The 25,805-nt window shown below is 44.5% G+C and overlaps 1 protein-coding gene and 1 long non-coding RNA gene across 3 annotated transcripts in view; both read left to right on the top strand.

The window, feature by feature from the left end:
• The first annotated feature begins 149 nt into the window (after positions 1 to 149).
• Positions 150 to 9,054, top strand: LOC141739468 (uncharacterized). Its single transcript, XR_012585714.1, has 4 exons — positions 150 to 785; positions 1,490 to 1,545; positions 1,702 to 1,873; positions 2,917 to 9,054. It is a non-coding gene; the product is annotated as an uncharacterized LOC141739468 (long non-coding RNA).
• Positions 9,055 to 22,240: 13,186 nt separating this feature from the next.
• Positions 22,241 to 25,805, top strand: part of ROCK1 (Rho associated coiled-coil containing protein kinase 1) — a 92,726-nt gene continuing 89,161 nt past the window's right edge. For both annotated transcript variants that reach the window (XM_074576802.1, XM_074576803.1), the window contains exon 1: positions 22,241 to 23,494. In XM_074576802.1, the coding sequence (XP_074432903.1) occupies positions 23,402 to 23,494 (93 nt within the window). In that variant the 5' untranslated portion in view covers positions 22,241 to 23,401. The remainder of the gene's footprint in view (positions 23,495 to 25,805) is intronic.

The following is a 25,805-nucleotide window of genomic DNA, read 5'->3' as shown; positions in this document are numbered from 1 at the left end:
AGCACTAAGAAATGTCTTAGGTCACATTTAAGTCAGGTCAGCCAAATCCAGGATCAGTGAAAAAATGAGTTGTTCATCTGGTCTGGAATGAGATCTTTCTTCCCATCATTCTTAGTTATAAAGATATCTTTTGTGTGGTTGAAGCTAAATTTAAGCCCAGGCAGAGTGTATTTGTGTACTATCTATGCGTGTTTTATGCATCAGCAGCACACTGCGTTACTGGTAGGCTGCGTACACAATTAAGGCTTTATGATCTTTGAAGTTGGTTAATACAAAGATTTATATATTTGCAGCAATAAAAGTCTGGGAAGTAATGGGAATAGATGTTTCTTAGAGCTACCGTCTGATTCTCCTTTGACTTGTGTTGGTTTGGCTCCATTGTCTTCAGTGGAGTTAATCCTCATCCTGATTTGAGCACCAGAAGAGGAGAAGAAGCAAATCCATCCCTGAATGTATGTATTCCTAGGGAGCTCTGCTTTTGTAGAGCTTGCTTTTCTTTCAGACCATAGCCCTGCGCAGGAGAAAGCACCGAAAGAGCAAGCAGACTCTGCCATGGAAATTAAACCATGCAGCATGTTTCTTCCACTGAGCAACTCACAGCAGCATCTTCAAGACTGGGACTGACCCTGGCCCTGACGCCCAGCTCCCCAAGGGGCCAGTTTGCCTGGGGGGCTCCTTCCTCCTCGCTGGTGATGCTCCACCAGGCACGCAGGAGGGAGGTCACGCCTGGACGCAGGAGTGAAAGTCACATTCAGAGAAGTGTTGTGGATTGAATGAAGGAAACGGTAAGGTGAAAACATGCTCATTTAATATGTGCATTGCTATTTTGTAAAGAACCGTCTTACGGGCTGTTTCTTTCTTTGTCAAAGCATTCAGCTATGGCGATAGGATTTAAAAGTAAAATGAGTTGAACTTTAACAGATCTATAGTAGCAGTTAACTAGCAAAGGAAAGTCCGTGTCTAGCTATTTCCTGGTGCTATAATGTTTTGATAACAATGGTACACAAAGACTTGTTTTGTTTAGCATGCGCCATATTATTGCATTTCAGACAAAGTCTTGATTCTTCAAGTCCAAGACAAAGTCTCGATTCTCTCTGTTTGAGACAAAACACCAGAATGAAAAATATGGATTTGAAATGTCCCAAGCTACAGAGGAGTAAGGAATAAGATTAGCATCAATTTCTGCTTCTAGCTACAATGAAAACAGAGATAAGGCAAATATGTATTTTCTAATTGGAGGGACAAATTTAGGAAAGATTTTGTTCCTCATCATCCCCTGTCAAATTATGAAATCAGAAAAATGAAAACATTCTTCCCATTCTTTGCTTACGCACCCTACCCCAGGCAGACCTGTCCTTTCTGTGCTGAGATTTGCTTTCCTACAGCGGCGAGTTTCCCTTCAAGAGCTCACAGGCATGGAGAGCAGCTTTGTTTACCACCCCCAGATGCAAACCTCATTAACTAATGTTTACTTCTTTTGTGTTTTCAGCTTTCAGTAATGAGCCGGGTTAATGGATAGTGAAGATGATGGTGGTGGTGAGAATGGTAAGGAAAATTCAGGAGCTGGGTTTACATCTTTCAGTTTTACAGGCTCATAGGCAAAATGGCTATCAGCCATTTAGCTATACCCCCAAAAAAAACTCCTAACCCTTGGAGATGATGAATCTTTTACATAGGTTTTGGTTTGTTTGTTTGTTTCAGGATGGTGGGAAACAAAGCACAGCCAAACCCCTGACTTTTTGCAAGTTATAAATACTGTACAAAATTCTACTTCTGACACTGGAAAATGCTTTCTCCTGTTGTTCAAAGTGACTCCAGGTGCTGATGCACTTAGTACACAGCGCAAGTAACCCAACTGGAATGAAAAAGCAAGGTAATTGAGTTTACATTCATCTGTCAATATTCCTAAGGGACAGACTGTTCAGCCTGCCAAGTTTGCTCTGCTTATGCACGCATAAGCAAAGCGTGAACTTAAACCGACTGGAGATTCCCACAGTAGATTCTCCCTGGTGAATAGGGGATCTCTGCTGCTATAATCGGGTGGAGGCGATGCAATCGCTCCTACCCAAGTTGTTCCCTCATGTCCCACAATATCGGGAGGTGGGCTGAAGGTCTGGCAGGAAAAGAAAGAAAAGGTTGTGGTAGGACTGAGTTTTTCTGCATCAGGTTTTCCCCTGATCTAAGCCTCATTTTCAAAGGACAAAATATTACCTTCTTCCTAGGCTTTTCTATGCTTCTCACTATTATAATATCTGAGAGTTTCACATACACATATATTTCTTTATCTCTTTACTATACCAGTGGAGTGAAGGATTGTCATCCCTATACATGAAATGGAACAGGGGGATCAAAGTAAAAAGTTTCTTGTAACTTTGAGTGAGCAGTCTGGGACAGTTAGGAGTGGACTTCTTTAAAGAACTTGGGTATTTTATACTTTAAACAGTTATATATTTGACTAACTGCCATCCCTCATTTAAGATAGTTCCATGAAAAGGGATCTCCATGTAGCTAGACTATACAAAGAGTAGCAATCTCCATCCCAAAAACAGGAGCAAGTCAATGCCTATAGCAGAGCAGTAGCAGAGCAGACATACAAGACATGTGAGAGAAGAAGCTACTATGGCCAGTGTTTAGTGCATATTGGAAATATATGAAAGAAAAGCAGAAAAGATGGAAGAATCTGAGAAATGAAGCAATAAGGGAATACTCAATCCTGTGGTCTGGGAGGAAACCAGGGAATGTGGCTCTGAGGAAAACTGAAACGAAGAGCGTCTTCAGATGAACTCTGGGTGGCAGGAGCTGGTGGGGACAAGAGAAGGAATTGCCTCCTTCTGTTTGGCTTCTGCTGCATGTGAGGAAACAGAGTTGTAACTAAGTCAGGGAAAAAGTGGATCCACCACAAATTTCTTCTTGCAGCAGAAACAACCCTTAGCACATTGGCTCCAATTCCATGTTAAGGCACAAGTCCATGGAAAAAAGCATCTGGCTCCCAATTGGAAAGGAAGGCCCTGACAGCAGTTGCCAGTGCACAACAGCTCCAATGCGAGGTGGGTTGGATCTACTGTGTATACGCTACAAAGCTGGCATAGTCAGGTCCAGGAAATCTTTTTGGTCAGATTTAAAACTGGAAGGACTCAAAACCACAAGCATGGGGAATTGGGATCCTTTGTGCATGCAGGTCAGAGTTACCTTCACACGTGCGTGCTGTGCCCAGGGCTGCTTAGCTAGGCTCCCCTTCCTGAGTTCTCCTGCTCTCGCTGGCATCAGGTGTCTCGCTGAGGAATCTGGACTGGTTGGTGGCAAGCTGTAGTTTCTCTCATGGTCCACTGTGAGGACCTGGGGTTTCAGCATGGGTGGTGGTGGCTGTGATGAGTAAAGAACCTTGCAGATATGCAGAAACCAGTCCTGATGAACCAGAGCCCAAGCCAATTCACCCAATGTAAGCAGGAGTAGTTGACCCAAGCCTCTCTGTCTCCCCTTCAAAGAAGTCAAGCAAGACCGAAAAAGGGCTGTGGGCAAGCAGGAGGGGGCCAGACCCCCAGAGAAAGGCAAGTCCAAGTGCCAACAGTTGAGCCCCTGAGGCTCTCTGACCACAGGCAGCTACAGGTCTAGTTGTTGAGCCTCTTTCTTCTCTTCTTTCCCATGAATGAAGGAAACTTGTGCTGGCTCTTGCATAGCTAGGACCAGAAATGACTTTTAGAGATCTCCCTCTGAAGGTATCCATAGGGGTCCCCTGCTCATATCTCAAGGCAGTGATGTGGTGGTGGTAAGAAGAGGATCAGCTTCAGCTATGCATAAGCATGCTGTGCAGCAGCAACTGGAAGCAAATGAGAGTGCCCTCGTCAGTCTGGGATATGCGTATGAAGAAAGTCAGACTACGCAGTGGCATCTCCCTGTGCATAAGGGGCTTTGGGTAGGGGTACTTTGGCCATAGTAACAGGACCGTGTAGCAAAGAAAGCTGGGCGTGCAGTGACCGCTCTGTGGAGCTCAGTGTGCCCTTCCCAGTCTGACAGCCATAGCAGCTGCGGGATCTGCTGGTACTCCCATGCCTCAGGCAGCCATCGCCTCTAGTGAGAAACAGGGAAATGGGAGAGGCAAATGCGTGAGAAAGGGGTAAACAGTATTTTGCTCAACTAAAGTGGTGAATGTTCTTGCTCAGCAGTTGTTCTCAGCTACCCCAGCGTCCCAGGCTAAGCTCCCTTCAGAAAAAGCTTGTCTACATAGAAACTGACCCAAGACAACATCTTCTGTAAGAGAGAGGCCAAAGAGGAGACCAGGATGGGAGAGCAGACAAATTCACCCCTTTTCAGGCTGTGTTCCACAGAGTTTGTTGCTCATCCTCAGTTCAGCCCAAGGGAATAATCATCAGTGGCCTTTTCCCCACTTTGTACAGTGCAGGCAGACAGCATTTGGGTCTCAAGCCTTTGGTGATTGCTTTGAGGGTGGATATATACTTTCCCAAAATGAGGGTTCTTCCTCCCTAGGAAAGCAAAGCCAGCAGTCCAAATTGGAGTTAGAGAATCCAATATATTTACATAAACTGCATATCACCTTATAATAATAAAATAAATAATGAATGCAATTTATGATTGGGTAAGTTATAATAATAAAATATGAACTATTTATGCAAACCAAAATTCTTCACCTCCCAGAGGCAAGTATTCAGTGCACAGAGAAACTCTTTCGAGGTGCATGGCAGGGTTGACGGCAAGCAGCAGCTCCACACCTTTCCCTGGGAAGGTGTGAGCAGAGGACAGGCCAGCAAACCTGGAAGCACATCAAGTAGTTTCCCCAGCTGTTAGTGTGGGTTACTGTGCCCCGGCTATTATCCCCAGCTCCCGGCAGAGTTGTTGATCACCATGCCCCAATATGCAGGTTATTGTTTCCAGTTTCTGTTGTGCATTGCCGTGCTTTGCTGCCGCAGTCGCCTCTTCCCCCTCCCACATGAATTGCTGCAGAGTCAGGAGAAAGGCAGCAGCTCAGAGGTGGGCAAAATAAAAGGCAGCAAAGGAGCTTTGTGGACTACCTGCTTTCTTTTTCTTCTCTCTCCAAGCCAGAACGTTTCTCAGCACGAGCAAGGCAAAATGTCACTTGGCACCGGTACCAAAGATAAATGTCAGTATTTCCCTGGCAGTTAGAAACAAAATGTTTCCAAGTGTCCAAGGAGTTTTTTCTCTTAGAGGAATGGTTTCCCCACTGTGTAGATCACCCTTTCCGCTGGCTGTGCATCCTCCAGAGGGCAGGTGAGCAGAGTTTTCCTTCCCCGCCGCAGGGGAGCCCTGAGAGCTGCCCTGATGCTGGCGGTAAAGCTGCTCCCTGGTACCTGCTCCCCAAGGGGTGCTGCAGGCAGAAGCGTGCATTCACCTGGGGAAGGGCAGGAGCAGCAACGTCGCCTGCCTGATAAAGCCACCCCGAGCTCCTTGGTCGCTATGGGGTATGCTTACACAAAATACAGCAGGCTAACATGATTCAAAGTAATCAGAGAAGACAATTTACAGTCCTGCCCCTTTTGAATGCTGCAGAAAGAAAGAAAAGCCTTATGGCAAGTTGGAGCACCCTGCAAAGTGTAGCAGGATAAATAACCTCCTTGCAAGCAGCAGTCGAAACAAAAACAGGATCAGCAGCTGCTCTCCCCACCTCACAACTCGTCCAGCCTCCGCCAGGTTGAGCTCCAGACTGCTGCCAAGTTCTCTTGCTTTGGAGGAAAATGCTTAACAGTTTGATCGACTGAGATCGCTGGACAGCATCCTTTGGAGATATACAAGGATTTCAGGAAGCAATAGCAATTATGGAGTGGCCACGACATGACTGTAACTTCTCATCATTGATACAGATGTACAGAGCTTTGAGTGCACACTATTTTTAGGCATCTAGATGCGTTCCTGATGAAGATTCAGCTTTTAACCACTGCAGTTCAGTAATTCTTCTGTTTTGATGTCTTCATTTTTTCTCATCGTTATTTATTGTTATTTGATCTTACATTTGTTTCCAAGAACTCTGTCTAGGAATATCATAGCAAAGATAACAGTATCTTCAGCAAAGAAAGTAATTCGCGTGTCTCATCCTGGATCATTTTTTTCTGTGTGGTTTTATACAGAGAGGAAACTGAAACAATCGTGGATACAGGCTGTGGATGAACATTAGCTACCAAATTTTATTTCAGAAGAATATTGTTAGGAAATTAAGATTATCACAGGAAAAGGACTTGACTTTTTACTGGTGCCCATGTGAAATGCTGATCACCTATATGCTTCAGTAATCCAGCATATGTGTGATAGCTGTTGGGTAATTCCGAGTATTCCCTCTGCAGTCTAACCTTCTTCAGGCAAAAGCAGTATCCAAGCCCACATGTACAGTTTCCACAGTAACAACTACAACAAATCAGATGTTTTAACATATGTTTAGGAGGATTCTTCTCAGTCTGGTGGAAAGGAGAAATATCAGAGAGAAAGGCCGTATCATTCACCAACTGTACAATTACTTGGCTGGTATGAGGCTATTGTTCCCTCCATGAGCAGCAGATCTATGCAGATAGCAATTAGTGTGGTCAGGGTTTTCCTAATATCTGCGATGAAATCCTGGCTGTCAAAGTGAGAAAATTTTCTGTCCTATATGGAGAAATATTTCTTCTCATAATGTACGCTGCTCAGCACTGGGGTGGTGAATAGCAGGCTTGCTCAGCAGAAGTCAGATTAGAAGAGTCTTCTGTGTTTAGGAATATTTTATTCACCATAAGTCTTTTTAATGGACTGTTGACTGACCTCTTTGCTTCAGAAAACAGTAGACAAAGTAGCCTCTCCATTTGTTGGCTCTTATGTCTGGAGATGAGCGGTGACAAACTTGCAAGATGCAAGGTTTGCAACTTGCAGACTTCCATGCAAAGACCGTGAAATACAGCTTTGAGTTGTTACTCACGGAGGACTTCACTGTGCTACGTCAGACTGTCTCTAGGATACAACCTGACACTTTCAAAAATGGAAAGAGCTATACAAAATTACATGCTCCTCTAGAGTTTGAGTTAATTTCAAGCCACGAAGTTAACCTTGGAGCCTTGTGCTGACTCCACATACTGAAGCTATGGAGTTACACGTCCCATCTCTGCAGCAGCCCTACCAATAGCTACTGTTTGCAAGCACAGATTTTCGTTTAAGATCAGGTTTTCTCGCAACGCCACTCACTATTGCACATTCAATTAAGACAAGCAGTCTCTGCAGCTGTGATAACTTTCATTCCACAATGAAGCTGAGATGTTTGTTAAGCAAAAAAACTCCAGTCCTTGGGACAATTAGCATCTTGGCGAGTCTCCTGCAGCGATATCTGGTGGACAGTCATTAGTACATCAAATTACGTATGCTTGCAATTTGATCTTGACCAACGCAATTTCCTTCGCTTCTTTAGGATTCTTTCACTGCCTTTATGCCCAAGGGATAGATGGAGAAGACAGCTGTACACAAAATGCTTCAGCTGTGAAGCTAATACTGAAAAGATACTCTATTTCTGTATAAACTCTGCTCTACAAAGCCTATTTTAACAATCTGTGAAATTCAGCATTAAAAAAAAACACCACAGGAAAATGTAGTTCCATCTATCCAAACTGGCCCTTTTTATAGTTTATTATGGCCTATGTGAGAGACAATCTCTTATCTATGTCAGAGAGGCAAAATGACACGCAGAGAGTTGTCACTTGGTAGGATTTGCGGCCTATAGTTTAGCACTAGTTAAGCATTCAAGAAAGCATATTTGAATTAGCTGACTGTGGAAATTATCTTAACTGTATAAGCAACATCAAGAGGCAAGAGAGAGCACGGACAGGTTTGCCTCTGTCACAAGTTACAGAGCAGTTCAGAGTTCAGATTACACAGGCCAGGGTAATCTTACTAAATCAAAAAAAAGGAAAACTTCTAACGAAGCAAGTAGAGCTTTATTTTCAATAAAAACATTCTGGTTTAGATTATTATTCACACTTTTATGATATCTGTAGTAATAATATTTTAGGTATTTGGGAAGTTTTACATCTTTTGGGAAGTTTAACATCTTTATTGTTTTCAGGAGGCCTTTGAGAGTCAAAGTCATTCATCTCAGAGACAAAATTTTTCATGTCTTCCATGAATTTCTGCTTGAGATTCATTGAAATGGCAACTGTTGGGAACTACCACTGCTTTTCTCTTCTTGGTTTCTCCAACAAAGGTCAAGGCAGTCTGCCAACCTAGTAGTTGGACAACATCACCGTTTTAAAGACCCGAGTTCTCACTGACACTAAAATAGTAATAGGCGATGAAGCATTAGGAGAAACTGTTCTTCTAAGCAAAAGTAGAATGGAATTTCTGGACTGGATTTAACAGAGAAAAGGGTTAGGAAGATTTAGTAAGGTAGAGGAAACAAAACCTGATTTCTACTAATCAGTCTTCCAGCTCCAGGATCTGGACCAAATAACTCCTATTTACGCTTGACATCATACCTCTGCTCCAAAGCTGATGAAACAAATGCCTGCAATGACTGCTTCTGTAACTGAATAAATGGCAAGGATCTGTGTTTCTCTGTACACGTTGCAGGGGGCTGTCCTCCTCTAGCTTTTTTCTCCCTAAAAAACAAGTTAGGACATCCGATTCCCTATGCCCCAGTCACTAAATAGCGTCATTTAAGCTACAGTGTCAGTTCCTGATACATTAGAAAACTGCAGATTTAAGACTCTCTGGGCAATCTTTTTTTGTCCCTCCCCATACGCATATGTTTTCTTACAAACCCTTCCATGACACAGTCATATTTTAGACTTTCCCACAGGATGCATGCCTCATTCTGTACAACACAGGATAATCACACCCAGTGGCAGAAATAAATTAGCATAGCAATCTTAATCTGGTATTTCCTAATTTTCCTAATTTCCTTGTCCTTCAATGTTCAGCTGCGCTAATCTAAACAATATTCTTTCAATGTAATTTTTTTATGTTATCATTTAAATATATGTATGTGCATTTGTGTATCTCTCCATCTATCTGGATCTGTTAATGTATTGGTAAACACAAAAGAAAAAGATAAAAGTTGTTTGTTTTTAATTCTTTCGGAACCGTTTGATCTCTCCTGGCTTGTTTTAGCAGCTGCCTGACTGTTTTTCCTCGTATGTAAACTTCAAAGTCAATCAGAGGTCAAAACTCTGGTCGAAGACAGAATAATGAAAACAAGGGTGACTGGCGTATGTGATGGGAAGAAGCAGAGGAGCTGGGTTGTAGAATATTGCCTGTTCCTGAACACAGCAGGGGGGAAATTATCTACCTCTTGGACATAGCATTTATTGATCTGAACATTTGTTGTAGTTGTCGAGGCCTGTATACTTGCCTGGAAATGTCTCTCACAGAGAAATGAAGGGTACTGCCATGTACTGGAGGACTTGACATTCTCTGGCTATTCTTGGTTCAAGCAATCTGGAAATAGCTTAATAGATTACCGTAAAAATGCTGGAGAAAAACAGCCTTCTACTGGTTTCTGTTGAATGCAGAGGCCTTCAGGGGCGGGTACAGGTTTTGATTCCCAATTTGTTATTTGCAGTTTCTGGTCATAGGAAAATCAAAGGAAAAGCAAGCCCTGGAGAGGCAGCTTCTGCAGCAGAGTGACGTGGAGCATTTTCTGTAGGCATGTGCAGTCATGGTACAGGATGTGTCTTGAGTTCACGCTTTTTTTTTTTTTTTTTCCTTCGGGAGAACATCTGCCTTTCCCTCCTTCATCCGTCTGCGGAATCACGCCCCTGCTTGTGCAGAGCCCGGCAGAGGGCCACGAGCAAGAAAGAGTCCCGGAGGCAGCGGGTTGTAGCACTGCAACTTGCCTGGCAGCTGGTAAAACAGCCTGCAGAAATTGGGAACACCTTAGTGATTCACACATCCTCGCAGTAGCTCCTGCCAGCCGAGCTGCTGGAGAGGCCCCAGCAGAGGCAGAGGTGGATTATACTCTCTCTCTACATATGTACATAAGGCCACAGCGAGTCCTTAGATTTAATGCAGAGATTATAGGAATTTGTGTAAATGACCTACAAGCATAATCTGTTCTGAAAAAAAAAAAAAGTCTTTTCCAGTTTAACCAACAAGGAAGATGGAAATGGGACCAGTGCCACCCTGTCTGTGGAGTGCATCTCCCCCAGTCTTCCTCACTTTCACAAATTATGGACACCTGCTTTTCCTACAGAAGGCTTCAAAATATGTGATTTGGACCAGAACCAGGGATCCCAGAAGCCACAAGTGTAGGAGGCCCCTCGGCAGTGTAAATCATGAGCAATATTACAGGGGTTCTGAAAAAGCCAGAGCAAACCTGACGATTCTTCTGCAGAATGCTTGGTGATGAAAACACCAGTTTGAATATAATTTAAATTATTTCAAGTATATCCCTCAACTATATTATCTTCTATTTGTTGGTTCTTCCACTCCCACAGCAAATTAAAAAAAAAACCCAAAAAAATGCCCAGGTTCTAGTTAAGCTAAAAGCCTGGTGCTACGAGCTCTGCCAAGCAACCCTGCTGTAGAAGACAGAAGAAAGACACTTTTTCGCTCGGGGAAGCAGACGAGCTTTCCCCAGCCGCATGGATAGCAGGGAGAGGTGTAGCTTGTAGCTTGCAGCTTGCTGCTGGGTGGGAAAGAAGCTGTGACTGGGCTTCCTTGTGGCTCGTGGGATGGTAAATGACTAAGAGAGTAACAGGAGGAAATGTTACGGGCCTGTGTGGCTGGTGCGATAGGAAGAGCACACCTTGCTTCTACTATGGGCCTCCCCGCAAGGGCTAAGAAGAGTTTCAGACTTGAAACCGCTCCTAATTTGGGGAATATATTTAATGTATGGTTTACTGTCCCTTGTTAACATGACCAGAAGCAAAATTATTCTCTGCAGCTTCTCATTCAGTGATCTTCCTCTTCACAGTTCAAGGCCACTGAACATCATGCTTTCCTTTAATTGCATTTCCATCAGTTTTCATTTTAGCTGAGAGTGTTAATTTTCAGATGTGTTTCAATGAGTTTTGCAAGAATTAAAATTTTACTCACTTTTTCTTCAGTGACTGTTCATCACAAATCCACCTAATCTCTGCCATTAACGCCAAAGTAAAGAAGAATAAAAAAAAAACAAACCAGCAAGAAGTTGGTTTGAGAAAACAAAGAAAAGAGTGTGAAGTATCTCTGTGAAAAGTCGTGTAGGAAAGGGATGTAAGTGGTGTAAAGGGAAGCTAAAAGGATGCAGGAGAGAGCAGCTGGGAAACAAAAGCAGAGAGGCTGCCAGAGCAAAGCAGGCTGTGGGCGGCTGCGCTGGGAGGAAGGGGAAGCGGGAGCAGAAATGGGAGCAGGGAGATTATGTTTGGTCTTTAAGCAGAGGATGAGGAGCTTGAAGCGAGGAGTTAAGAGACAGGAAGGAAGCCAGTGAAGACAAATAAAGAGTGGAGGGTGGTATAGTTTATGTAGTGAGAAAAAGAGACTACTTGAGCGGTTAGCGCTGGGCATCATGTGCTGGTGGACTGCATAACGTATAATCAGCTTGAAGCAGGGGTTGCGATTCTTCAGGAGACAACCTAGAAAAGAATACCGTGGCTTAATTTTAATCCTTTTTAACCCAGGGTCTCTCCATATAAAGGACGAGCATTGTGTTGCCCTGAGCCTAAGTGGAGTGCGTTGTGTTTTGTGCATTGTCATTGATTCTAAACGCCTTTTGTGTTTTGGGGCTCTGAAAACAAAGGTCAAGTACTAGAAAATTCTGTTTTCTGTGAGAGATTTAATTAAATCCTAAGGACAAAGGCAGAGTACTAGAAACAGCTGTTGAGTGTGAAAGATCTGTAAATTTGCATTTCCATTTCTCGATATCAGTTTGTACGTAGCTTTGTAATTTGTTTTTTTTTGAGCAATGACGGGGGATAAATATTTAAAAATTCAAAATAAGTCTTACAGATGTTATTTTCTGCATGTAAGGTAATTGTCCAATACAGGCTTGGAAAGAGATACTAGGAAACAGAGTGAGGAAGCACAAGGAGTAAGATGGAACAATTTCTGAATATAGATTTGGCCCTAGTAATTTAGGGAGTGGAAATTGTAGGGCTTGAAATGGACTGTGCTGCCTAAGATTTTTTTTATCCTTTATGGACAATAGCAACAAACCAGAGGGTCTGAGCCGTTAGTAGCACACTGCTAATCACAACTTCCTCATGAATAACCTGAGTAAATTGCCGAGTTACCTGTGCCATGGAAGGCTCAGGAGTCATGGAGTGGAAAATATTTTTCACTTGTTCAATATCGAGACATTATTGTATTAGCCTACTGTGCTTTAGAGGGTTTGAATTTTGTCATACGGACCAATTTTGTTCTTGTTTAAATAACAAAAAATGAAGTAACGTATTAAGAAAAGGCAAGTTATTGAAACATAATGCAGTTAATTACCGACAGGTAGAAACCAAGAGATACCACCTAGCTACTCCACTTCAACACACACTGATCCCTCCACTTAACAGGTGATAAGGAAGGAATTCTTGTTCAGCTGGTGATAAGGCAGCGTGGATCTGCCTCTGAAGCAAAGAGGATCATCTTATAAATCTAGCCCTGCTAGTGCATGAAGTTGGGAAGACAGAGAGGATGAAGTCATACGTCTATGGGAGCAAGAAACCATCCAGTTTACCCACAGTTTTGAAACTATGTATGAGTAATGCAGCTCCTTCTCCCAGTGTAGGATTCAAAGTACAGGAAAAGTCTTGCAGACAGCAGGGTCTAAAACCAGACAAATCAGACTATGCCACAAGCGAAGAAAGGTTGGGGACCTGGCGGTGCAGAGCAGATCATGTTCCAACACCCCAAGTCCCTCTGGGGGATGACCCTTCCAGAGCACAACTTCAAATTCTCTGCAGATGCCAAGGGCGACATATTTCACAGGGGGCCAGCCCCTGTGGCAGCCAGGCTGGCACATAGGGCTTTAAGGGTCACAATGAACCCATTAAATTTTATCTGGAAGCTAATTGACAACCTGCTAGCCCCTCTCTGTTCCATTAAGGCATCCTCTTTAATAAATACACTGTTGTGCTGTGCCAGGCTGGTCTTCTCCCATGCTCCCTGCACAGCTCCGCACCTCTGGGCAGAGAGAGACGCGGCTTGGAGACATCCACGCTGGCAGACATGACTCACTTTGGGAAGTCTGCGTACGGGGTTTTGCAACAGCCTGATCAGGACGTGACAGAGACAGTTAACGAAGCGTGTGCTCAGAAATACAAGGCACCCTACCATGTTCACACAGATGCTATGAAGGTGAGCGCTGTGAAATGATCTGCCGGCTGCCGGGGGTGAGATGGGGGGGATTAAAACCTCCGCCCAGCTGAGAAGAACGGCAGTGAATAGCCGATCATCTCCCACACTGCACACGACCGACGTTTCTTTCCTCATTTTCCCGTGGTGTGGTGTTACCTCCAGCGCATTGCAGTGAGCTCCCCCTCGAACTCGGTCCAGTCTCAACCAGCCCGAATGAAACACTGGATCACATGGCTCACGTCAAACGAAGCGGGGGGGTTTCAAATTGACAAGATGCAGGGCACACACCCTCCTGGTAGGAAGTGCTCTGGACGTGGGTTTGCAAAACTGATTTAAAGGCGTTTGCTGTCTGAGTGATAAGACGGTGATGTTTCAGTGCCTTTTAGGAATGACTCAAGAAGGAAATAGTAACAGCTAACCAAAAATAATCATGTGGTCATCAAATAGTAGAAATATTGGCCACAAGACATTCTTTCCATATTTACCCATAGTGCAGATAACATCAGTGACCACTGACTGTTATAATTGCATGAATTTTTATAATTGGATGGATTTCTATTTGCAATTCCTATATTCAAATTACTGAAACTACAAGTACCATATCCAAACAATTACAGAGTCCGGGTTTGTTTCGGTGAAAAAGAAGTCTCATGCTTATCCAATCTCTAGTAGTTCCCAGCACGCCTCTGCAGTGGCCGTGCCATCTTTTTATACACACACGAAAGTGGCAACATTATGCTGCCTGTGCCATAAAATGCCCACAGCAATTCAGACCATGTCCGCGCCACGCTCAGCAGATGTGATGGTGTAATCCAGCCGGCTGATGAACAGCTGCACGAAGCTGCGGCAACACTTCGTGGCCCGGGCAAGTAACATGATGGTTAGTGGAGGCCAATTTTGCTGCTGTGAGTACCTCAGCTAGCTGGTTAGAAACTAGCTTGGGTTAAGTCTGGCGTTGTGTGTCCCTTTTCTGCAGGCTCATTTACAGGCAAAGGGATAAACTTCTGGTCTTATGACCTGGGGCTAGCAGGCAACTCAGGTTTGGGGTAAGAGGATGCAACCGCTGTGACTTCAGCCAGCTGGATTACACCATCATGTCTGCCAGCGCGGTGCGGATGTGGTCTGCATTGCTGCGGGCATTTTACACTGCAGGCACTATGATGTTGCTACCTTCATAGGGGTATAAAATGATGGCATGGCCATCGCAAAGGAGTGCTGGGAACTACGTAAAATTAGGTAAACAAAAGACATTTTCAGGAGAACAAACCCAAATTCTGTAATAATTTGGACATAGTACTGGTAGTTTCAATAATTTGTTTAAAAGCACTTACTCTAGTTCTGAATTGTTCTTATTCCATAGTTTCACCCAAGTTTGGCACACAAAGAGGAGCAAGTGATTGCAGAGGTGTAATAACGTAGCTCTTTGCAAACACTGCATTTTCACAGATATGTTTTCATTTTATGAGACTCTTGAGGGACAGCTCTGCTTGCCATGCCACCACTTGTTTCCATGGTAAAGGTGCTAGAGCATCGTTCAGAAGCAATTAGTACAGCCATGAGCCATGAATGAATCAATCACCTTGCGCTTTTTTTAATCCAGTGCTTCACAGAGCAGCTTCGTCTATTCTTATGGCACACTGTGATACGTTAGGAGCGTCATTACAAATCTACTGTGAAGAAAAGGGCAAACGCGAATTTTCAGGAGATTGCCGCACAAGGTTTGGACAGAGTATTTTAAATATAGTTCTGCCCTTTAAAAAAAATTCTCTCTGTCATAGTCACTCCAGAAAGGAGAAGACATTACAGATGAAATGTAAGACACACAAAACCAAGCTCATATAACTGCTCAGTGATGGAGAAAGAGTTTCTTACACTGTCAGCTACGCTGGAAGGTCTCCAGACCTGTGCCTGGCACCAGGGCTTGCTCAGAGGCAGCTTGGGATGATCCTGCTGTTCTCCAGTCCCAGTGGATGGGCTATATTTGACTCTGTGGACAAGTAGGCTGAGTTGCCTCTTTTTTTTTTTTTTACTCCACCTAAAAACTCTCCATCGAGAAGGTATTACTTTGCGTCTCACACACTTTTGAAATGGATCTTGGCAAGAGGCATGTTCCTGGCCTTCAGTTTGTCCCTTTGTCACGTTATTTTTGCTCTCATCGAATTAGGAGTCTATGGGCCCACTTCTCCATTTTGAACCAGTTCAAGGCAGTACTGCTGACTCGAAGTGATCAGCATAATAATGGGGTAAAACTCATATAAAATTTCCACCTTCCAAGTATTAAGAGTTGAATTACTCAACAGACCCGCATGGCATTTTGCAACAAGAAGTAGGAAGTTTAGTGTCTTTTATCTTTGAGAAGGGGAGGGAGAGAAGAAGAAAGCGATTAACCCTTTGATTCTAAACCTGAGAAGGCACTTGCTCACACTTTCATACACATAGTTTTCTGTCTGTGATCACACCTATAAACCTTCCATTTGTGGGTTTTGGGTTGTTATGGCCAAACGAAAACAGAATTATAAGAAAAAAATCAAATCCTCTCTGTCCTCTAAAATTAGACTCTCTTAAAGCTTACAGGTGTGCTCTAAGAGTAGTAGAGCTCTACAAACATTAACAACTTCTTAACAGAAGAATTTGAAAATAACCTGAGTGTGAACAAAATTGGTAATTCTGCATCTGTGGTTTAGTTATTAAAAGCCATGAAAAATTACTAAGTTGACTCATTTATAATTCCTGCAGCTTCAATGAATTTGAATTTGTTGCTGGTGACTAAACATTTTAAAATAATTTTTAATATCTGGAAGATAGACATATGAAATGTGGGTTTTTAAAAACTGCATATCTAGTGCCACTTGAGTGCCTTGTATTTAAGACACAAACTATATAGAATCCCATGAAACTTCATGATATAAAAGAATTGCCTATAACTTGTGTTGCAAAAATTTACGCTGTGTCAAGAACTGCAACTTCTGCCATTCTGCCCAGACAAGGATCATATGAAGCCTGCTCCATCTATTCCATATATTTATTTATATAGCAACGTTATGAAATGTGTCATTAGAAGTTAATTATCTGTTAAAGCCTGAAACTGTTAAATATTTACCAGTCCCAAGATAAAACCACGGCGTTTTATGGATTTGACAGTCTTCAGCAGAGCAAAGCATTTACAGGGAGTGTAGATATTTAGGACAACATACATAAAACCAAAGCCAGGACAATCAAAGCTAGTTTACTTTTAAACTCTCTCCAGTTTACTTTTAACTTTTGTCTTCAGAAGAATGACTATTTGAGCAAGGACTGGAAAACTAATCCAACCACAGGAAATGTGATATGTGTATGTGGGAGAAGTAGGAGTAAGGTGGGGTGGGAGAAATTTGTTCTGGGAGAGAGCGCTTAGGGCTAAGAACTGGAGAAATAAGAAGAAAAATTCTTACTGCTGTAGGTGATTCATAGCTAACAAATTAATAGCAGAGCAGAAAATCAGATTTATGATGCCTTAATCTGCAAAGAGTCAAAGTCTATAATGATGGTAATCACTCCACTTATGATGGAAATAAAAAGACACAAATAATATGTTTTATATCCTGATAGATGATACCATCAAGAGATTAATTTTTATCTCCTGCTTTAATATACTCCTAGCTTTCTGAAACCTTTATTTTTTTTCAGGCTAATTTTTTCCATGGCTTTTCTTTGACTTGGAGTTGAGTTTGTTTGGGTTTTTGAAGATTTCAAGCAAGAAGTACTCAGGCCATTTTTAAGCTCTGGGATAGTGAAAATAAAAAGCTTTTTCCCAGGGTAAAAGAAGAATTTCTGGCATCTTAACGTTTTCTGTACCCACCAAGTGGCTTCAGTGGGAAAATAGTATTTGCCACGGAAATTGTCCTTGCTGAGGTATGAAGCTTTCAGCATTCCAGTGGAATTTTGTTTTGATTTGCTTTCAAATCACTTTGTGAGCTTTTGCCATACATTGGTCACAGGCTTTTTTTCTGCACTTTTAAAGCATAAAAGCAAAGGGAGCCTGCGCTGTGTATGCAATCATATTTGAAATTGGCCTGAGCCATATGGTGACCAGATATTTATCCTGTGGATTGCTATCTATCTCTGCCCTTGCAGCTCCCCTCCTTTCCAGATACAGCAAAAGTTACTTTGGGAGTGCCTATGCTGCGCTGTTTATACAACTATGCCCTTCTCTGCTGGCAGCAAACGCATCTGTGTTTGCACTGGAGCAGACAGTCCCATCCAGTTTACTTCCTCCCTCGCAACAGTTTGTTTTCAGACCCGACCCTCTCCATCAAACCAGGCCATTGCAAAAGTTCCAAAAGGTGACCATTTCGCCTATTTCTAGCTCATTCGAGACAATGACACAAAGATCCGGGTGCCCCATTTCTTATTCATCGCCCACCACGCGCAGGCAGTGGGAGCAGTTGCTCCCAGGGGTTCAAGTGCTGGATGCAAAAAAAAAGTACTGCAGTGTCTGAAAATGCGCTGCGCTGTAAGAGGAAATGGCAACTGCCCTTTGTCAAGAAGCTGGGATACACTGGAATATGCAAGGTCACGTGCCGGGAGCCTCATATCTTTATTAAAGCTAGTGACATGCAGGAAAAATATACATATTTATATATGTGTGCATACATATTGCACTGTTTCAGCATCTACAGACGTTTGAAAGATGCTACTTTTGTTGAGTCTATCCATGCAAAATTCTCTTTTGATCTATTATATCCAAATTTGTCTTCTCTTCCTAGCAATTTTTATTGCCTAGGTCATTTCTGTTCTATCCTATTTCTGTTCTAGTTCCTCTGTTTTGCCTCATCCTGGAAAAACCAAGATGCCTTTTCTCAGTGATAGGATGAATATCTGTTGCGTTTTGTTGCTTTCTCTCTCCTATTGGTAGAGCATTTTAAGGCGTTCGCTGCTGGGAGCACCTTGCACCTCGAGCTCACAGCCTGCGATTCCTTGAGGAGTTTTTTCAGTGGGCAGCTCAGCCCCCTGGGGAGGCGAGGGGGCTGCACTGCAGCTGACACCGCGACCCCAGCTTCAAATCAGCTACTTACAGCCACCGGCGTCCACCACCTCACCCAGCCTTTCTTGTTCAGATTTTGCAAGCCCACCGAGATCAACGTTGGTGTGACTTCATCATTGCCAAAAGCCAGTTCAGGTATGTCTGCACGAGCAGCCACCGTTCCTTGCCTGAGGTAGGGAGCTCCTGCGAAAGGCCATTCTGTTGCACAGATGAACTTTAGCAGTGGTAAAATGTTTTGCCCAAGGGCTGGATTTGTTGGCCACAGTCTTCATCTCAGAGCTTTGAGCAATACTGGCCTGCGCTATTAACTGTCCGGAGGACTAGAGCTGAGGCAAACAAGGAGGGAGGCTGTTGGACCAAAGGCAGGCTTAACGTAATGTGATTTAACTGCTGTAGGTTTCACATTGACTAAATAGGAACTTGAATGTGAAGGTAGATCACGCATCACTAACTTGGCCTAATATGGTGAAGAGGATATAGTCTCATTTCTGCCTTGTGTAACTCTTCTGAAGTCAGTAGTTACATCAGAAAGTCCCACATCCTAGCCTGTTCTCTCATTCCGAGAGTGTATGCCTTTTAGAGGTGCACACTCAGTGACCTAGAAAATCTAGATGGCCTTTGACTTTATTACAAGCTCTTTCACTTAGTTTTTCCTAGCTTTTTCACAAGAGGATGAGGGTAATAGTACCTGCTCCGAGGGGGCCCTGCTAACACTTGCCATGCGTTAACTCTGCTGTTCTTGCCGTTTGCTTACTTCCTGAAATGGGCACTACAGAAACCTCTTATAATGCACTCTAATGTACAAGAATGCTATTTACACGATAAATGCTATCACATGTAGTTTTTATAAGTATGGTATAACATTTTAGAGGAAGGCAATGTAGTAATTCTATAGTTTACTGACTTTCTGTTAATAGGAAATTTCAATCTCTGCCAAACAGCCAGCTCTTAAGTCAGTGTCAGTTTGTCATATTTGTATCACACTAAAAGCAAGAGCATTTAAATATCTTACAAAATAGGCACGACAGCATGGATATGAGGACTATGATTCCTGTTTTATTAAGGATTATCAGTTTGCTTGTTTACTAAGCATGGACATGAGCTTAAATAGAGACACTTTCAAGAATTAGAGACTACATTCTTTTGAAGACAGAAAAAATTACCTTTCAGGCTTGCATGCTTGATCAGCTCAATGTTATCAGGTCATACATATGCTAAGTAATTTCCATTTCACTCAACAAAAGCTAGCTCAATTCCAAAATATGTGACACAACAAATGCAGGAAGAAGTAGTTACCTATTTTTAGTTTATTTGTTATCAGGAAGAAAAAAGAAACTAAAACATTGTGTTCAATGCATTATGATTGGTTACGTATGATGGAACTTCATCTGATGTCTAAGTGGCCAATGCTAGAAATATGCAAGTTCCTAATCATATAGATACAAATACTCTGACAGAAGTTCATGAAAACGGGCTTCAAGATCCAAGCAAGTGAATGAGCATTCACTGGATTAGAAACAATTACGTTACACTCTCACGTTACAACGTGAGCACTCTATCACACCAGACACTTAGCCCATACCTGCTTTTAAAATTAGAATTTATTTTCCTTTTTGCTCTTTGTAGGCAAAAAGCACTTTTTACGTTTTCAAAGCAGTGCTCAGAGTTTCCTAGACAGCTGGGTGAAGTACCTCCCACACAAGTTCTATTCTATTCGAGACAGACAGACCAGCACTTTTACTCCACCATAGTCATGAGAAAATCCTGATCTGACAGATGCATTTGAAACACACGGTGTTTGCACACAACCGAACACAAACACAGCAGCTGCCCTCACCACAAACACCGGTAGAGGTACTCGGGTGTACTTTTCTAGTGACAAGAACCTTCACTAGCAAATAAATGCGTGCGTCTGGACCTGTCCGATGCCCAGCTCTCCTGTCTCTGGGAATCCCAAGCAAATGGGATGGTTCTTCTCTCCACTTACTGTGTTGAAGCTGGGCCGCTGTTAAAAAAGCAATACAAAGATGCAAAGGGCAAGTGAGAGTAAAATCCATGCAGTTTTGTTGCAGGGAGGCCTGCAGAGGGTGGAAGAAGTTTTGCATTTCTGAGAGTACCTATACGTTTTCCCACAGACATTGGATAAAACATGTAAGCGGCATCTGGAGCATGGCTCAGGACCGTGTCACTTCAGGCTTCCTCTTCCTTACTCTGTTACAGGCCTCATGAATTTTGCATGCTTTACAGCGAGACACTTACAATCACCCTGCTGAGCCCTGGCATCATCCCTGTGTATGTTTTAATGCCTACACCGGGTCCCTAAGAGCACTGCCAGTTAGGTTCTGCAGCTCAAATGATGATTTTCATCTTAATATGAGGACTGTAAGAAACATTCTCTCTGTATTTTAAGAATTACTTGCTGCATCGCATATGAAATGATCCTGAGCCTACACCCTGTAGCTTGCGGAGTACACGAGATGTTCTCTTTGGACTGTGGTTGTTGAAATGGAACATCTGCATTTCCAAGAGCGACCAAACCCTCCGAATCAAAGGGCTGTGGTAATAGCCAGCGCAAAACGAGTGAAAGTAAACATGAGTGTAACGTTGTTGTAGCATGTATTTTTGCTTTAACCGTACATACTTCTCATTAGAAAACAAAAACAAAGATGCAGGCAGCTGCGGACGAGAAAAAGCAAAATGTGCAATGTCATTTTTTTTCTCGGAATAAAGCTAGACACCAAGTAGTGTACATCCATGATCGAATACCTCAAATGTCCTAGCACTTGGCTATAGATCATTTGTTTCTTAACCATGACTTTGAAAATAACTCATAGTGCTAGCAATTCAGATTTGCTACTGGCAACTGTTTAGGGACCAGAGATTAATGACTTCACATTCCCTACATAATTTGTAGTCATCTTTGTAAAAATGCCAGTTCCGGAACTGCAGTCAAGTCAAAGAACTGAACCAGTACGGTGGCCTCTGTCCCATGTTATTTGAAACCACTACCTTACTGGAGTTTCCTTATTTGAAGGAACAGTCCCTGCTGGAGCCTGAGAATAAGATTTGAAGTGGAAACACCAAGACACACTGTACGAGTTGCATGTTTAATGCTGTATCTCTCTTCATTCTTTCCAAGTTGAGTGTGCTACCTTGTACGTGGCTCTTCTCAGGACACACACTGAAACGCTCTGGACTTCTGCTGTTGGGGAAGGTGGCCTCTCCTTCCCCGGCCACACAGGATCGCAGTGGCGGCGTTTGGAAGGGACCTCTGGAAGCCAATTCTCCAGCCCCCCTGTTCCAGCAGGGCAGCCGGCTGCCTGGGGCCGCGTCCAGCCGGCTTTTGAAGCTCTCCAAGGATGGAGACCGCAGAATCTCCCCAGGCATCCTGAGCGGGGTGACTCTCGCAGCCCCCTGTCCCCTCCCAGCAGCGACCGGAGGCCCGCGCTGCGCAACGCTCGCCCTCCTGACGGCGAAGCCGGCCCCGCGCGGTGACGGGGGGCCCGTCCGCTCGGTTCCCCTCAGAGGAAGACGCAGGCGGCTCTGAGGTGCCTTCAGGGAACCGGGGCCGACGTACGGCGGGCGGCGTCCTCCCGCGGCCCGCCGCCCGACCTCTGACTGGAACGGCCGCTTTCACCGCCGCCCGTCGCTCCGCGCACGCCTCTGCCTTCCCTCCCCAGCGCTGCTGCCGCCGCCGCGGGGCTGTCAAACCCGCGCCCCTCCCCCGCCGCAACGGGAGCCGCCGCCCGCCGTCCTGCCGCCGCCGCTCCTCCCGCTCTTTCCTGCCCGGGGCCCGCGGGCACGCGACACGCGCGCGCCCCCTCCGACCGTTGAGCGGCGGGCGAGAGAGCAACGGCAGCGGCGGCGCGCGCGCATTCCTCCTTGCCTACTTCCCCCCCCGCCCGTGGCAGAGCCGTTCCCGTTCCCTCCGCGCATGCGCCCTGCGCCTCCCTCCCAACCGCCTCCCCCCCACCCCGGCTGTTCAAACAGGAAGGCGGACATGTTGGTGTCTTTCGCAGGTTTCTTCACAGTCGCCGCGGCCGGACCTGAGGCTCTCCCCTCTCCTTAAGCCGCCTTCCTTCCCTCCTCCCTGTCACGCCGCAACCTCGGGTTCGGTCCTGAAGTTGGCCCGGGCTGCCGTCCCCCTACGTGAGGCGGAGGAGCGGGGTGTGTATGTGTGTGTGGTGAGGGGAGCGCGGAGCCGGCGTTGGCAGCGGCGGGAGGCAGCGAGGAGCCGCCGGTGGCCGCCCAGCGAGGAAGAGGAGGAGAGGAAGAAAGATGCTGTTGCCGTCGCCCCGCCGTTGAAGTGCCTCCTCCCCTGCCCGCGGGGGGCAGCTCGCAGCGGGGGCCGGGGCGGCCTGTGCGCGCAGCTGGCAGCCCTGCGCTCCCCGCCCGCCCCAGGCAGGGCACAGCCGAGGAGAGGGGCAGCCTCTCCCCCCGGCCCGCCCCGGGCTCCCTCGCTCCGTGCCCATGGAAGGACCAATCCCACAGCGCTGAGACAGGCCGCCGAGAGGATTTTCCTACGGTTTTTTTTTCCCCCCTTTCTCTCAGTTTTGCCTTGTTGGTGTCCCCGCAGGCTTTTTTTTTTTCTTTTTTTTTTAAATTTTTTTTATTTTCCGTTGTTACTTTTTCTTCTGGTTTTCCGGAAAGAAAGCTGCCCTTCGGAACCTGGCACTGACCGACGGGCTGCAGCTCCTGCAGGGCGAGGAGGAGGAGGAACCGCTACGCTGGCTCCCAGGGCGGCTTCCCCGGCTGGGAAAATGAGGTTGCTGAGACGCTGGGGCCCGAGTAGAGGAGGGAGGGAGAGGAAACCTGCTGCCGCGGAGTTGTGAGCAGCCCAGGAAAGTGCGTGCGTGCCTGGAGGACGGGGGAGAAGCAGCCTCGTCCCCCCCCCGCCGTGGACTCTCCTTCGGTTTTTCTCTCCCCTTGGCGGGGCAGCGTGGGGGACTTGCCTCAGAAGAGACTTCTGTGATTGAAGGGATTTTGCAGGAAGCGCTCCTCAGCCTGGTGAAGGCTGTGTGGTTTCTCTTTTGTGCTCGCCTGTTCCTGTTTTTAACGTTTTCATTATTTTTTTTTTTAAAACCTTACTTTGCTCTGGAATAAGGGAAACTTTTTAGCTCCGGAAACATGTCGACGGGAGAAAGTTTTGAGTCTCGGTTTGAAAAAATCGACGTGACTTTAAAGGACCCCAAATCCGAAGTGAACGTGGACTGTTTGCTGGTGAGTAGGGAGCGCCCATGGGCCCCCAGCCCTGTCTCCCCGAATTTCTTACCCTATGGGACCGAATCTCTGACTCCCGGCTGAGTCACCACCCTCCTTAAACTCCGCAGTAATGTTGTGTTTACTCGGCGTTGAGCTGAGGGTGCGTGAATGTCTCTGTGCAGAGAGAACGTCTCTCGTGCCAAGGAGGCGCCCGCCCCGTCCTGCCTCAGACTTGTCATCTCTCTCGCTTCATGCACCTTTCTTTTCTTCACCGGCTGTCATAAGGGGCGTTGGACACTTTGTACAAAGGAGTAATTCCTGAGTGCCAGTCCTGTGTGTGAGCAGGAGACTGTAAATAGCTTTGATATACCATTTCCCTCTTCAACAACTTTTTTTTTTTTTTTAAAAAGTGAGGTCCTCTTATGTTGTGGTTAAGCACCGCACCACTGACTTCAGCCTGTTTAGTGTAGACATTTGCAGATGCGAACTAATGACGTGTAAATTAATATGCCCTTACAGGTGGGGAAGTAGTCATGGCAGGGGTTTAAATGCATTTTAAACTAATCGGTGTGCTAGGCCTGGGATAGAGGGCTGCTTGCGTATTGTTTCCCTGCTTGATCATACCTGATGGTTCAGTGGTATGAACCAGTGCTGTCAGTGCTATAATTGCATTGTAAGAAAGCAAACCGTAACACTTCCTGACATAAAACCAACATCATTTGGTAGCTGCTTGACAGAAGTGGGTGATATTTTAGTTTTGATTATAGAAAGTACCTCAACAAAGCGTGTGCCAAATCCAGACAATTTGTTTGGGATGTAGCTGGGTACTTTGATATGCCTAGAGATGCCCATAAATAATAGCAAATTGTAATTTGTGCTTCTACGCTGAAATAGAGAATTCCTTTTCTTTGTGGCAAGGGATAAAAGTTCTTTAGTGCATTTTTTTTCCTGGCTTTTCTGTTGTCAGAGAGGAGAACAAGTAAATTGAATTTGTTCCTAATACGAGCTCTGACATTTGGGTTTCGGGGGGGAAGGGAGGTGTGGGGGTGGAGATAGTCATTCTTCATCTTCTGCTGCATGGCTCTTAGCAGAAAGCTTGCTTGAGAGTAAGGTGGTGGAGAGGTGGAAAGACTCTAATGAAAGAATCTCTACGAGTTCATGATACTGTGTAGTCTGTTTAGCTTATTACTGATTTGTGAGCTTCTGAAGTGTTGACAGAGCCTTGTGGATATTGCTGCCACAAGGGAAAATAGCACTGCATCTTCCAGTTAACTTTTTTCTTTTGATCCAGTTTACAAATCTGTCATCTTAGAACCACGGCTGATGAGAAGAGCTCTGATGCTTAGGATATACTGTGTTAATTTTGATAAGACTACTGTCAGACCTGACATTTTTACACCCAACTTCTGTTGATATATGTCAAGAGTATAGATTCAACTAAGTGTCCAGAGTTTTACGTTAACCGTGACTCAATTTGCTAGTATGTACTTTAATGCTGGCCGTACTATGGGGATCTTCCTACAGTGATAGTAAGGAGGTTGCAGGTATCGAACATGCAGTTCTTTAACTGTATTACTTCACCTTTTAGTCAGTTTAAGGATTTGTCCTGTTTCAGGGGCGAGTTGTGATTTGGAGCTAAGCTGTAGTCAGTTTAGGAATTAACTTGTTGGGATGCTTCCTGTCATGCTGGTGTAAAGTTTCAGAACATGCGTTTAAGGACATTCTTAAGATCTGGATGCAAAGTGACAGTTTCTTACAAATCTTCTGAGATTTTTGGGCACACCTTTGCTTATTCTTTTAAAGGCAGCTTCTTATGGTATAGTCATCAGAATTATGTTTTTTGGATGTTTTTTGTTTTGTTTTTCTTTTTGTTTTTAAGCTAGCCTTGTAAACTGTTCTTGTAAACAAATACCAGTTAAAAAGAAAGTGCTGCTTCTGAAGAAGTGGGCTGGTAGGTTGACTTACTATGTGTTTGGTCACTATATCAGTCTCTCTACTGGCTGGACTTTTACTTTGTTTCGTCTCTCTCATCCTGAGTTGGTTCTTGGGTTCTTTTCTATAGAATGTATGTATCCTAACACTTTCTAAAGAGTTTAAATATTTAGTTCTTCGTGTGATGATTCACACTACAAGCATCGTTTTGGGTACTATTTATGTATCAAATCCATTGTAATCTACGTGGATATGTTTTTAAGGAAGAAATGCTTAGGTGTAGTTGATCCGCACTTAAAAATATCTTCTAAGATGAATGCCCCTCCCCGCAGACCCTGGTTAAAGAGGAAGACTTGTCAGGCTCTAGGCCTGGTACACTTAAAAAGAAAATAAAAAC

Source organism: Larus michahellis, chromosome 2 (genome assembly GCF_964199755.1).
Source record: "Larus michahellis chromosome 2, bLarMic1.1, whole genome shotgun sequence".
In the NCBI taxonomy this organism is placed as follows: Eukaryota; Metazoa; Chordata; class Aves; order Charadriiformes; family Laridae; genus Larus; species Larus michahellis.
The sequence above is the reverse complement of the archived record's forward strand: the minus strand, read 5'-3'. Positions and strand labels throughout refer to the sequence as shown.